Raw genomic sequence first — 14245 nt, 5'->3', positions numbered from 1 at the left:
TTGTTACTCCTAACAAATAGAAATCCATATCAACACAGGGTGTCTTGTTAGCCTTAAATGAAAATGGTGCCAATCTGACCTCTGATATGTTCACTACAGCAGCTAATTTTAGAATCTTGTTATTGTTGCAGAATATCAGAGATGGTTTCAACACTCAAAAGTTACAAGGGAGAAATTGCTTTATCTTGAATTCCTGGATAAATAATTTCTTGTTTTCATATTTATCATTTTAAGAATTATTTATAATCCTCTAACATTTTTATTATGTTGACTGAAATATTGTATACAGTGATATTTATAATTTATTTAATTAATCAATATATTAGTAATGATAAAATTGAAACATAAATTCTGTGGTTCTTCACAAGTAAACTACCCAGATATAATTTTTATGATGTACCAGGATATAATTTCTAAGTGATATATTATTGGTATTGTACTGCTATAGAAGTAATTTCCCTTTTTCAAATTTGCTGAAAGTGAGTCAGTAATGACAGTGTTATGTTGTAAATGGAGATTTCACCAGAGATAGTGATGGCAACATGCAATTTCAGAATCAGCAAAAAGGAAAAATGTAAAGGTATTTGATATTATAGTGCATTTTATTTGTTTATTTCTTAAAGTAAATACTATTTATACTGGTAATACAATCTTCTGAAATGTTGCAGATATATATTTTTTCATTTTGTTTTATATTTTAATCTTTTTCCAGAGCCAACTATTTGCACACTGCCAGAAAATCATAATGGCACTTTTAACTGCACTGTCACAGCAACAGATGTGGATGCTGAGGATCATATTGGTATTGCCTACGATATTCTTGAATCTCAAAAGGTACTTTATTGGCACATTTCCTGAAAAAAAATGTTCTTGGTGCATTAAGTTTGCAGTTGGTGCATGTGTATAATATGAGAGTATATGGAACCAATTTAGTACCAAAAGTTAGATAAGTTTATAGGTGTTTTCAAAGGTCACAACTGATATTTGTTCACTATTTCAGAGAAAAATAAAACTAAACCAAAAGTACCATATATTAGTCCATTTTTCTGTCCATCTATTTATAAGCTATTTTTTTCTGAATTGGTGAGTTGAAATTCACTAAGCATATAAATATTCTTGTCCACATCATAAATGCATGCAGTATTATTTTATACTTTTTCCCCTGGAGGTAAGTTAAATTTACTAAAATCCAATCACAGTGAGATTTTCAAATATCTTTAGGCAAATCCTAATATACAGATTCATAACAGAAAGATGATGTAACAGGCTTTGGGTTACAACATGTGACAGGTGGTTGAGATATCTCACATAAGAGAGGTCCAGCATTAACTATTTCAGATGAGAAAGCACAGTGTAAACAACCTGGGATTTGTAAAGCCAAGTCATGAAACGTAATTTAATATTATAATTGGTATTGTATCAATGACAAAAACATGATTTGCAGTTGAAAGGTATGCATCATGAAGGCAATATCATTGAAAACTGGAAATGCTTGTTATAAAGGTCAAAAACTTAGGCACCAGTACAAATGCAGAGTAGCAGTTTTCAAATATTGACAAGATATATATGTAAAGTTAATTATTCCATGTATGAAAATTCAAGAAAATTATATTTGATAATAGATATTGCATATGAATAAGTACCCATTTTTCCCAATTACATGATAGAGATATTTGGACTGATAACTTATTATGGTTATTAATATTTGCACCTTCGTGTTGAAATATGCATTGAAATCTCATTGGGGCCAAAGGTTTGATTCCTTCCATGCTTCTAATTGGTTTTTTATTATCATAATCATGTAGTCTAAACCTTACTAATAATATTCTTGCCTTGATTCATAGATATATGTTTGATATAATGTGATTCATCGTCTTCATATTTTGCTTTTCTTTAACTTTCCTTTCTTGGCTATCAAGCATCATCTGCTGGCAAACAAACTTTACTGTTTATTAGCTTCTTATTTAGATAGTGTATTTAGGTTTTGTTGCAAGTGACAAAATCTTGCCCTGTTGCACAATACAAATTTTCTTATATTTTGTAACCTATTTGTGTTTCTAGAAAATTCATGGTTACTGATTTCTTTATCAAATAGTTGGCTCCCAGTGAGAACTATTTCATTCAAATTTCAAAATGCTTAATACATATTTCATGAAAACCTAAATGATGACATATAATTTACATCAAAAGCTGCTGCTTGTATGGTTATTCTGTTCTTATTTCTTAATCAATATTTTGAAGACAAAAAAGAAATTGATGGGCAAATTAGGTCAACCAGAACAAGTGACTTCTTTCAAAGAGTCTCCATCCCTTTACAAATATCGAACTCAAATGAAATCAGTGCAGGCCTGAACTTCAGATACAGAACCTTAGTCTTGACTTCAGCTTATGTCAAACTCCTCTGGTCCGATTGGCTGAAAGTTTACTCTGACCTAAAATTGACCAGTCAGAAGTCTTAAATCAAGAAAATTTTAATACTTATATTAGTGAAACTGGTGCCATATTATCTAGGTTAAGCTTCACTCAGTAGATGAAAAGTGTATATAAGTCTGATGTTTGTGTTACAAAATATCTTGCAGATTTTTCGCTGTAGCTCTGTGCTTCATGTTGTGTTTAGGAACTTGTATATGGTTTCATGGTTTAGTGTAAATAGAGTGATGATGATGAAATTCTATTTTGGCATATACCAACATTTTAACAGCAAAGTCTTCCTCAAACTATAAAGTTAACACACTTTAACATCATTCAAAATATATTTTTTATCAAATAATGTTAAAGACATTTATGGTAGCTCAAAAAAAATTGAATGCTCTTATACCTGTGTATTTATCCATTTGTCTATCCCAAGAAGCACAATTGTGTAAAAGTAGACAAGTGATATTTGTCAGGCACATTTGTTTGCATACACAGAGGATATGATTAAAGTTTGAGACCACTGTATCAATTGTTCAATTATTTATACAGTTTTTATTGTTGCTATTTAGATTTTGTTTAGGAAAATGTTGTTATCACAATTAAGCAAAAATCACTTCAGTTAGACAATACAATTTAGTAGGTGTGTTTGCATGCATATGAAGGTGATCTGAGTAGATTTTCAGGATATTACAGTTAGACAATACAATTTTGTAGGTCTGTTTGCATGCATATGATGGTGATCTGAGTAGATTTTCAGGCTATTACAGTTAGACAATACAATTTAGTAGGTGTGTTTGCATGCATATGATGGTGATCTGAGTAGATTTTCAGGCTATTACAGTTAGACAATACAATTTTGTAGGTCTGTTTGCATGCCTATGAAGGTGATCTGAGCAGATTTTCAGGCTATTACAGTTAGACAATACAATTTAGTAGGTGTGTTTGCATGCATATGATGGTCATCTGAGTAGATTTTCAGGCTATTACAGTTAGACAATACAATTTTGTAGGTCTGTTTGCATGCATATGAAGGTGATCTGAGCAGATTTTCAGGCTATTACAGTTAGACAATACAATTTTGTAGGTCTGTTTTCATGCATATGAAGGTGATGTGAGTAGATTTTCAGGCTATTACAGCAGTTATTCAACTTTTTTTAATACATTTTGGAACTTTTTGATATGTTTAAATTTTTGGGACATTTCAGTTATTGTTCAGTTTATTAGATATTTTGTTTATATGCCTGTTGTTTGGCACAATATGTTAGGCACAATATGTTATGCAGGAGCCCTGTCTATCTGTCTGTCTGTCATCTGTCCATGATTTTTCCATTTGTGCATGATTACTTGAGTTCAGCACCTACCTTCACCAAGTTTTACAGGTTATTTGTCATGATGAAAGAAACTAGACTGTTGATTTTGAGACAAAAAGGTAAATGTCAAGGTTACTGTCACTGAAAGAAAATGATTTCAGCACAAGCACATTAGCTCTGTATCAGACCTGGTCATATTTTGTAGATGGCTTGAATCTGGAGCAAAGAAGAAGTATATTAATTTTAAGGTTTAAAAAAGTCAGAAGTCAAGATCATCATTGCTGATGGATGAAAATATGTACACCAAATTCAGGTCTTGACTGCATACCTTCACCAAAGTTTGTGGAAGACTTTCACATTGGGTAAGAAGCTTACTGATTAAGGAGTCAAAATATCAAAGTTCAAGTTAACTGTGACTAAATGAAAAAAAAATGATTTACGGATAATAACTTCAGTTCAAGACTGCATGCCACGGTCAATGTTTGTGAAAGGCTTGCACTTAAGATATGGAAGAGGCCTATTGATTAGAGGTTAATAGTCAAAGTTATTGTGGCTCAAAGAAAAATAGTTGTGCAGATTAACTTTTGTTCAAAAAGTAAACTCCTAATCCAGATTTTGTTCATAGCTTGTGCCTATGCTGATAATGCAACCTGTAAATTCTAGAGTATAAAGGTCAGAGGTCAAAGTCATGGTAATTCAGTAAGGAAAATAATGATTTCTGCCTCCAAGATCACAGACCTTGAGGTACATGTCATTGAAACCCAGGAGCCACTGTACCTCAGATGGTTGAGCATCTGACTTGCGATTCAAGGGACATGGGTTTGATACCCCCTTTGGCCAGTCCAGGTCAACTGCCTTTCTGTATGTCCTTGGGAAAAGCATCTACCTCTCATTTCCATACCATGATGTGACTAAGACCCAAAAATATATATGTGTTTCCTATTGCACTGGTTTTAAAATTAGGGTAGCAGGTAGTTTCTTTTACTGTGTGGAAAAGTTATGGGGTTGACAATGAGAAACAGAGACAGTCAGCTGACCGGAATCACTCATATTTTCTTATTAAATTTTGGCTTTCTTTATGACAGTAATGGCTTCTGTTCAGTAACCATGATTAAGCATAATTCATTTCAGAGTGACACTGAAGTTTTGACAGGCATGTTGATGAACCGATTAAATGTTCATGCCACTAAAACAATTTAGCAGCCTATGGTTAGTTTTTGATCTGCTATAATGAGCTCTACAAAGTCTAGTTTAGCTTGCCTTTCATTCCCAAACCTCTATTTGTTGAATTCCCTGTCTCTCTGTTTATCATTGTCAGAAGCTCATATTTGATTGTCTCGTTCAAATAGACTGTTGTATCTTGATCAGATTTGCATGTAATGATTCTGTAGTGAAATGGTTTACTAATCTCTGTTACCTGTAGAACACACTTCAATAAAACTTTCTTGATGGGATCAGATTCTATTCTAGATGTAATTTCTGCATTCATACAAGCCAAAATTAAATTGAAAGGCCAATGAATACCATTTTGTAAACAGGTGCCAATGTAAGAGGCACGCCTAAGTCAGCCAGTGAAACTACCCATGTGTATAAGAAATGTTACATCTCGTACAAACAAAGATGACATAAGAAATTGCACACTCTTATCAGCCAGTGAAATAATTTATCCAGTGTCAAGCCTAGTTTTAGTGTTAAAAGGAAAACTAAGTTTTATCAGATTCCTGCTTGGTGGAAATTTGATAAAACAATCAAATGTGACCTCCTAGTGATAATTCAGTGAAACTCTCTTACATTCTTCATGTCTGTAATGGAACTGTATCTAGTGTACTTTTGGTGCATTTTGAAGTACTGAAAAAACACTATGCAGATAGTTTGTAATTACTATGGAAAATAATTTGTGCATAACCAGACAAACTTAGTTGAATTTAAAATATTATAGACCATGTGCAAAGAAAATGTACTTAGGTCAAAAGTTAAATGTGGTTTGACTTGGGTATTGTAATGAATTTTATACCTTGAAATGTAGAATTTAATCATGATAACCTTGGCTAAATATTATTATTTTATGTCATTTTATAGATATTTTCCATCAATAAAACTACAGGGGAACTTCTAGCAATTAAATCCTTGGATTTTGAAACAAATGACAAAGAGTACACCATCATTGTGTCAGCTGTTGACAAAGCTCATAAGCAGGGGTATGTATAATATACACATGTCTTACAACATTTATTTTCAGATTTATTTCTCATGTAGATAGGAGACAAAATAAGATCCAATTAGAGATGATGTGTGCATAATAAATATTTTTGCTTCATCATCAACCTAACACGTTATTAGCTAGTAAGATGAACTATTATTATATAGAAGATACATTATTATTATAATTATAATAATAATAATAATAATAATAATAATAATAAAGACTTTATTTTGAGAAGGTAACTCAGTTACAGTACTAATCTACCTTGAGGCCTTCTATATGTTATGTACAATATATACAGTATATACATGAATCTGGCTTGACAATAAATAATTAAATGATTTTAAAATTCAAAGTATCAAGCCTGGAACATATGCACAGGCATCTGTGAACACATAAATGTATATAAAATATCATCCTGCATTGAAAAAAATCAACTGTGGAAATGATGCAAAATTACAGGAAAGCAGGCAGTATTTATTGTACTAGAACTGTTCAGTTGTCTAAAGATTTCATCCATCTGAGACATTGATTATGACAAGAAGAAATGCTAGGAGCCTGCTTTATGTCACTGGGAATGTTGTTCCATACCAGTGGACCAGTATATTGAAAACCTTTTTTTAAAACAATTCCGTCTTTGGCCTTGGTAAAATGTAATTTTTGCTTATTATGAACCTTCAATTTGGAGTACCATCAGCATCTCTTTGGTGAAAGATATTGCTTAGATAGACAGGAATAGCTTTTCTGGATACTTTATACATCAATTTGGCCTTTCTAAGAAATATTTTTTTATGTATTATTAAAATCTTAAGAACATTTGAAATTGATTGTTGGTAAAATCTAAATATGAATGAATTGATATTTTTGGTAATGTTTGAATACTTTGTGACATTATAGCATATATGTGATATAACAGATGAATATATTCTTTTTATGGTAACTCGTTTTTGTAAAATGTCAAAAAATGAGCAATCTGTCCTGTAAACAGGTAATTGGAAAGAAAAGTATGTCAAAATTTTCAGTTGCGCCGACTTGCATTTGGGCAATGTAATTATCTCTTAAAAAAATAATAGAATATTTCTAAATATTTTATTGGGTGTTAAAGTCCTTAAAGCCAGGCTTATTTTCATTATGTATATTCAGCATCAGTAATTCTCTTTTGACATGAAATAAACTTATAAGACTTTGAACATTTTGAATGTAATGATGGGGCATCTCTAAAGCTTTAACCTGTCTGGAGTTAGCTGGGTAAACCATTGCTGATAGACCAGTATCCAAGTTGTTTGATAAACAAGTTACCATGGATTTATTTAGACTAGATATTTTCTTTCCATTTTTGAAGATGTGTCATTCCATTTTACATATCTATACAAAGTATTGGACATGAGAAATTAGCAGAACTTTGCACACATATTTCCTATGAGTCAAAAGCTGACTAAATCTTACATAAAACCATTTGGAACAATCATCTTAATATGAAGCCAGTAGTGACAAAACTGATCCATAGACCATTATTTTATTTGCTTTTATTTTTTGACCATGCTGCTATATATGACCTACATATAGTAGCTCACTGACAATTAATGAGTGTGAAGTGTTTTAGTAGTCTTCTTCCTTTAGTAAGTTTAAAATATCTCACTTGTCTCTCTGAATAAGAGTATAATGATACAGTCTAATAGGCCTTCCCTGGGTACAATGTATTTATAAATGGAATAATCCCAAGTATTTTCTGTTTTGTCCTCAACCAGTTTCATCAAATAATAGGACCCATTAGGGGTAGCAAAAGTGTCATTTTAAATGTTAATTGTTGCTTCTACTTACAGGTACCAGCTGAGGCAGCTGTATGTTATATAACTGTTTAGGATGTTAACAGGTTTTATTTGCAAGATAGTTGAACAATATAAACAAGAAAGTGTCTGTTGAATATATAGACATCAGCAGTTTCCTTGGTAAAGCTGATTGACAGCTCTGAACAATATTTTATTTTATTTGTGCAAATCTAACAGTTGTAGAGTTTAAAACATGTGAATGTGACAAACTCATATATATTGTATCAACTGTGGATTGATACTAGCATGGTTTGATAGGGTTAAAAAACACTGATATAGATTGATGCCTGAGACTGTAGCCCAGGATGTCATATGTGTTTCTGGGGGTGATTGGTTTGATTCTAGCTTCTCTTGAAGAAAAGAAAGATAAATTTGTTTGAGTATCAGTAGAATGTTCAACATTGTTTGCAAAACTCAAAATAAAGTAATTGTCAAACAGGAATTCTTCTTCATGCATCAACATACTCATGTTCTTTTTAATTTATACTGTTTCTTGGCAGATTTTGATATTTTATAATGTTTGCTTAAACATTTTAAACGATTTACATTAAACCATCTTGAATACTCAGCACAGATTTAATGACTTGCTTAGAGTAGATTTAACAGTATATTCTCATTTATATTACCTCTGAAGACTCCAAAACTGCTAAAAACTTTTTTAAAAATGTTGGCTGATAGTTAGTGTCTTGATATTTCATAAATTGACTATATTCAAATCCTAAATGTTTGACTTGTAATTCATTGATATTTTCTAAACAGTGGCAAACATTTGAATGCAGCAAACTATTCACTATTCTTATAATAATTGTTGTTACAAAATTTTGTACAAGAAACTTTCCTTTTCTTTTTATTTGAAGTTTTCATCAATTGAAAATCTACCTCCAAGATGTAAATGATCAATGGCCCAAGTTTATGCACAGGCCATACAACTTTTCCATACCAGAAAATGAAATGTTGAATACTTTCATTGGGAGAATAGTTGCTGTAGATGAGGATCAGGGGAGTAATCTGACATACACATTAAACAACACCAAAGGTACAGTATGTCTTAAATTACAAATACTAGGGAATCATTCCACAAGTTTCCTCTGTGTGTGTGTGTGTGGTTTTTTTTGTCTGTCTGTCTGTGCATGTGTGTGTGATTTGAATTTTTAATGTAACTTTAAAAAATTTTCAATAATAATCATTATGATGTCTGCATTGTGGCAGTTTATAGTGATGTCTAGCACTGGGGCATCATCCTGCAGAAATGTAGCATGGTGTCCCACCCAGTCACATTATCCTGACAACAGGCCAACCAGTCCTAACACTAACCTCTTAATGTTGAGCACCTGGCAAGGCTGCTGTAAGTACCATTTTTGTAAGTCTTTGGTATGACTCAGCTGGGATTGGAACCCATGACCCCTGCATCTGGGGCAGACACTCTGACCACAAGGCAACTGGAGCTATACAAGTTTCCTGAGAAATGAGGATTTTTCTTTTCATTGTTAAAGCAATCTTGCCTAAAGATGTGCCACAATGTTGTAAAAGAAGGGGAAAAAGGAGAAGGGGGCATTTTATGGAAGATATATGCATGTTCCATATATCATGTTATCCATCTTTGTATTACATCAAATATATCTGTATGACATTTTAATATTTTCGTGCCCACCAGAAGAAAATGAAGGGGCATTCTAACATGTATAACATCTTTCAATTGCTTATTCTCTTCAACCTTTTAGTTAATGCACTCAATTATCAATCATTGTAAAGCCTCTGCTGAAGAAACCAACACTCAACCATAATAATTTAAAGAACTACTACCCAGTTTTTAATCTCCCATTCATATCAAAAATCTTAGAAAAGGTTGTTCTATCCCAGCTTGTATCTCATTTGAATTCAAATAGTCTTTTTAGCGATGTACAATCTGCATATCGCCCTTGCCACAGTACTGAAACTACTCTTCTAAAAGTAGTTAAAGACATTCTCTCTGCATTGGATAGTGGAAAGATTACAGTCTCATCCTCCTTGATTTGTCTGCAGCATTTGACACAATAGACCATGATATATTACTTCACCGTCTCCAGCATGTATTTGGCATTCATGATACAGCCTTATTGTGGTTCAAGTCCTACTTGGTCAACAGAAGACAAATTGTGTCTGCAAATGGAATACATTCCAGCCCAGTTAATCTATGTTGTGGTGTTCCACAGGGGTTTGTTCTTGGGCCTGTTCTCTTCATTCTGTACACTCAGCTGCTCTCAAGTAGTATATATCATCATCCAGTGTCTCACCAATTGTACGCTGATGACACCCAAACATACAAATCTAGCCACCCAACTGAAGTTGATGCTACCATCCAAGATGTAGAGAGGTGCATTTCTGATGTGAAATAATGGATGACATGTAACAAGCTGCAGATGAATGATGATAAAACTGAGGCCATTCTCAGATCACAACACAAAGACTCTGCACAATAGTAGAATTACTTTTTGCATTGTCCATCAAATGAATTGCTTCAACCTTCTACCCCAATTATAAAAACTAACTCACTTTAAAAATTTAACATATTGACAAGTTGGAGTTACACTGTCAATGTGACTGGAATTATGAGTGAGAGTCATGTATACTTGTGAGATAATGTTTTAGCTCACTGGCTGAACATATTTATCTTGGGATTGTATATTTCTGGTCCATTTTTGATCAAACATAGAATATATTCTTATATCAATAGGATCTCAGATGAGTTCATTAATAAGTGAGGTCTAAACAAAAATAATGAGATGATCTTGCAGCTGATTGGCTGAACCTCTTAGCACTCTTAAAGCCATTTTTTTTATCTCATTGGATTATTATCATGGGGATTTGGGATGACTTCAGTTATGAGCAAGAGACTGTGACTATTGATGCCCTCATCTTAAGAAAGAATTTGTATCAGGATATAATAAAATAGGTAAAACTAACATAATACAGTGTGACCCCACTATAGCGTGCTCCGTTATAACACAAATTCAGATATAACACGGTTATGGTGTGGCTCCCAAAATTTCATATACATGTATTTTTCCTTGTGCACAAAAAATTCTTTCTTAAAAAGTATGAAAAAAAATGTAAAAAGTTATCATTTTAAGTATGGTGAAAAAAACCACACATAAAGTTTATTCTGGGATTGCGTAGGTCTCCGCCAATGTCTCAAACTTGGATTGTTTTTCCTTATTGGCTTCAAAACATACCATGTGGCTTTTTTTTATTGGTGACATAGTTGGCTGTTTCAACTTTTATATACAACCATTGGTTTGGAGTGCAGAAGTTCAGAGGCCCCATGAAAGGAAGCCACAAACTGGATATAAAATGCACTGAAATTTATTGTTACATAAACAAATTCTTTGTCCATATTGACAAACCATCTAAACAGTGCATTGTTATATCATAATCCACTTATCTTGACATCTAGCATGAGTTCTGTATGTTGTGTAATGGCGATCAACAGGACGTGGCATTGTCTCGTAATCTATCTTTCATTGTATTTTCGGCCGCTCGCTAGTAATTAATATATTTACAAATTAAGACTGACATTTGTATGTGAATGGTAAGCAAAATTCCTCTTCTTTTCACTAAGAATTAAATCATTCAGAACACTGATATTTTCTGTAATAATTCCTGTCATCAGAACACCTGCGTCTCTATTGTCCATTGACCCTTTGTTAATTTCAGATGCATGCATGGAAGGCAGCATCACACTGCTACCACAAATGTAAAAAAAAAAATGCATCTTACTTAATGGTTTATTCAATAGGCATGGAGGGACAGTAACTAGAATAGTCCAAACAATGGCCAATTCCTTTTTAAAAATGTACCCAGATAAAATAGTTTGCTGAAATTTCAAAGGAAACAGATTACCTTTGAAGCACGGACTGTTATGAAAATGTACTCATCAAATGGAAAAAATAAGTCTCAATCATGCAATACAATTATTTGATGTTGCTGCCACAATAAGAAATGGGCATTTGTTTGGTTCCCCAAAGCTGTCCTTTAGCAGTGACTTCAATAGTGCATGCACCCTTCATCAAAGAAAGCTTACTACAATCTTTCAATAACAGTAAAGAACTTTTCTTCAAGGGAAGTCAGTACCAAACTTAAATAAAAGTGATGGAATCTGATGGATTTTTGCATTTTCCAACGTGACTGGAACACGTTAACTGTGCTGTGAAAGTTTCCTTTTTGTCCTTTTTGTCAGGAAAAAGTTTATGCTTACGAACGCTACCAATCGCAGCTTAAAATGCAAACTAACTTTTACCGACTTGGAACATACTGAAAAGTGAATGTGCTTCATTATTCGTTATGTGATTGTGCTATGTTGTTCCACTGAATTCAAACCAATATGACCTGTTACAACGTTATTGAATATTTTAAAGCTATGTGTACGCATATTTTCAATGGAATCACTTGTATTATGGATTCAATGTATATGATGAGGTTCGCGGGTGAGTACACGGTGTTGATACTCTATTCAGGCTATACATTAGACATTTATATATAAACAGGATTCACGTATATGTACCAATTCATGATTCTCTAAATAAAGTAAACTTATATATGTCTTCTCTGTTTTCACTACAGGTGTATTTCTCATTTAATATGCATCAGTTTAAGGTGGTAACTGTGCTGATGAAGCATGTATTTTACCACCCGCATTTATTACCTACACCCCTCACAATTTTGTTTGGGTACATTTTCTTCAGCTAACTGACCTGGTTGCTTATAACACGGTTCGATCTATAGCGCAGTCGGGTTCTATGGCTCCCAATTACCGTGTTATAGCAGGGTCACACTGTATAATGTTTGGGAGATAGTTTCCTTAGGATATTTTCTTACACTGTTATGTATATTTAATTTAATTGTTTGTTAGTTTTAATTTTTTATTATTATACTGTTGTAATGTAAATTGTTTACTGGATTTGGCATTGTCCGGAATTGAAACATTGTAACTAGTTGCTGACCTTCAAAATTTTTTAAAAATTGTTTTTATCAGTGTCAGAGTAAGAATCATTAAGTTGAGTCAAGGTCATACCTGGACTGTGTGATATTTATCATGTAACAAACTTCTATTTTTTCCAGAAGAATGACCTCTTGACCCCCATCTGGAAATCTGTTTTGTATTTTAGTTAGTCTTATAACTGATGTTATGATAAAGGATTGCCAGTCGGGCTTAAAACTTTTGACACATTAAGTTTTATTATGTTGTGACCAGTTTGGGCTGAATTTTATTTTTCTTCAAATTATTGAATTCAAGTGATTGTTGTCCCTGGAAATACAAAAGTGCTCTGATAATTCTTGGACAAAGACATTTACTGGAATTTATACGGAATTAAAAAACAGGAATAATATTTTCTGTGATTCAACAAGAGACTGTTGACACATAAGTACAATGTTGGTTATTACTGATGTCATCACCTACCATCTTGAATTCTATCGGTATTTGAACTGTGATTCACCTAGAACTTTTCATTGATAGGACTTGTATTTTAATTCTTGGATTAGTTTTGGATTTAATTCGTGAAACCATAAGTTAATTTTTCTCATTTTTCACTTTTTATTCTAGGAAACTAAATTATTTGTTTAATTTTACAAAGCTTGATGTCTTCACTCTTTTCTTTTACTTATCTTAAGAGCATAGACTCATTATACAACACTACTATATAAGCTTGCTTAGTGAAATGGTCAGCTGTCAAATTATGTGGGTCAGGTGAGTGATATCAGGCCTACTTGGGTTTTTTGTTCAGGATTGTGCTGAACATCACCCATAATACTACTAGAAATTTTACTATTCATCAGCTTCTAAATCATTTAGTCTGATAATTATTTCTTCACTGCATTTTTTGGCAGAAAATAACTTTCACCATATCCGATCATTTCTGACTTCAGCATCATATGCACTGGCTGTTGGTATTTTGGGAAGACATAAATTAATTATGCTTTAAGCATCAAACATCTCTGTTGATTAGTGGTTATTTAAAATGGTATGATAATAAAGCTTTTCACTGACTGGGAGCGTCATAGAGCAGATTGGGAACAACTGTTTCATTCTTAGGAGATATCAGTAGCCAGGATATATGACACAGATTATCTTTGATCAGCCATCCTACACAAAATACTAACAGATGAAGTCATCAGATGAGACAGTAGAACAGATTTGATTTATGTGGATATATTATTGGAGAAATACTTTTATAATTGTGAATAAAATAGGTTTGGTATAAAAAAGAAATCCTACTACGCCGTAAATATGTGATGGTTGTGCCCTATAAGTCCAATGTGTATTATCACTAGATACATATGTGGCTGAAGAATTAGACTAATTGCTGGATAGTTTATCTTGTGTCAAAGAAATAAATACCAAAATAAACATCATTTTACATTTCAAAATATATTTGCAGTGGTGGGTGGGTGAGTATGTTGATTAAAGAGATTTGCCTGTGATTTTCAATAAATTATTTGGAATGGGGTAG

The 14245-nt window shown here is 32.8% G+C and overlaps 1 protein-coding gene across 1 annotated transcript in view; it reads left to right on the top strand.

Annotated features, from left to right (window-relative positions):
* LOC149803173 (protocadherin Fat 4-like) overlaps positions 1-14245 on the top strand; it is a 208618-nt gene that overhangs the window by 53629 nt on the left and 140744 nt on the right. Inside the window, exons 20-22 of the mRNA XM_089953895.1 lie at positions 713-834; positions 5805-5923; positions 8615-8793. Coding sequence (XP_089810021.1) covers positions 713-834; positions 5805-5923; positions 8615-8793 — 420 coding nt within the window. The remainder of the gene's footprint in view (positions 1-712; positions 835-5804; positions 5924-8614; positions 8794-14245) is intronic.

The sequence above is a fragment of the Sinohyriopsis cumingii genome, chromosome 3, assembly GCF_028554795.1.
Source record: "Sinohyriopsis cumingii isolate HCF-2022 chromosome 3, ASM2855479v2, whole genome shotgun sequence".
Lineage (NCBI taxonomy): Eukaryota > Metazoa > Mollusca > Bivalvia > Unionida > Unionidae > Sinohyriopsis > Sinohyriopsis cumingii.
The sequence above is the reverse complement of the archived record's forward strand: the minus strand, read 5'-3'. Positions and strand labels throughout refer to the sequence as shown.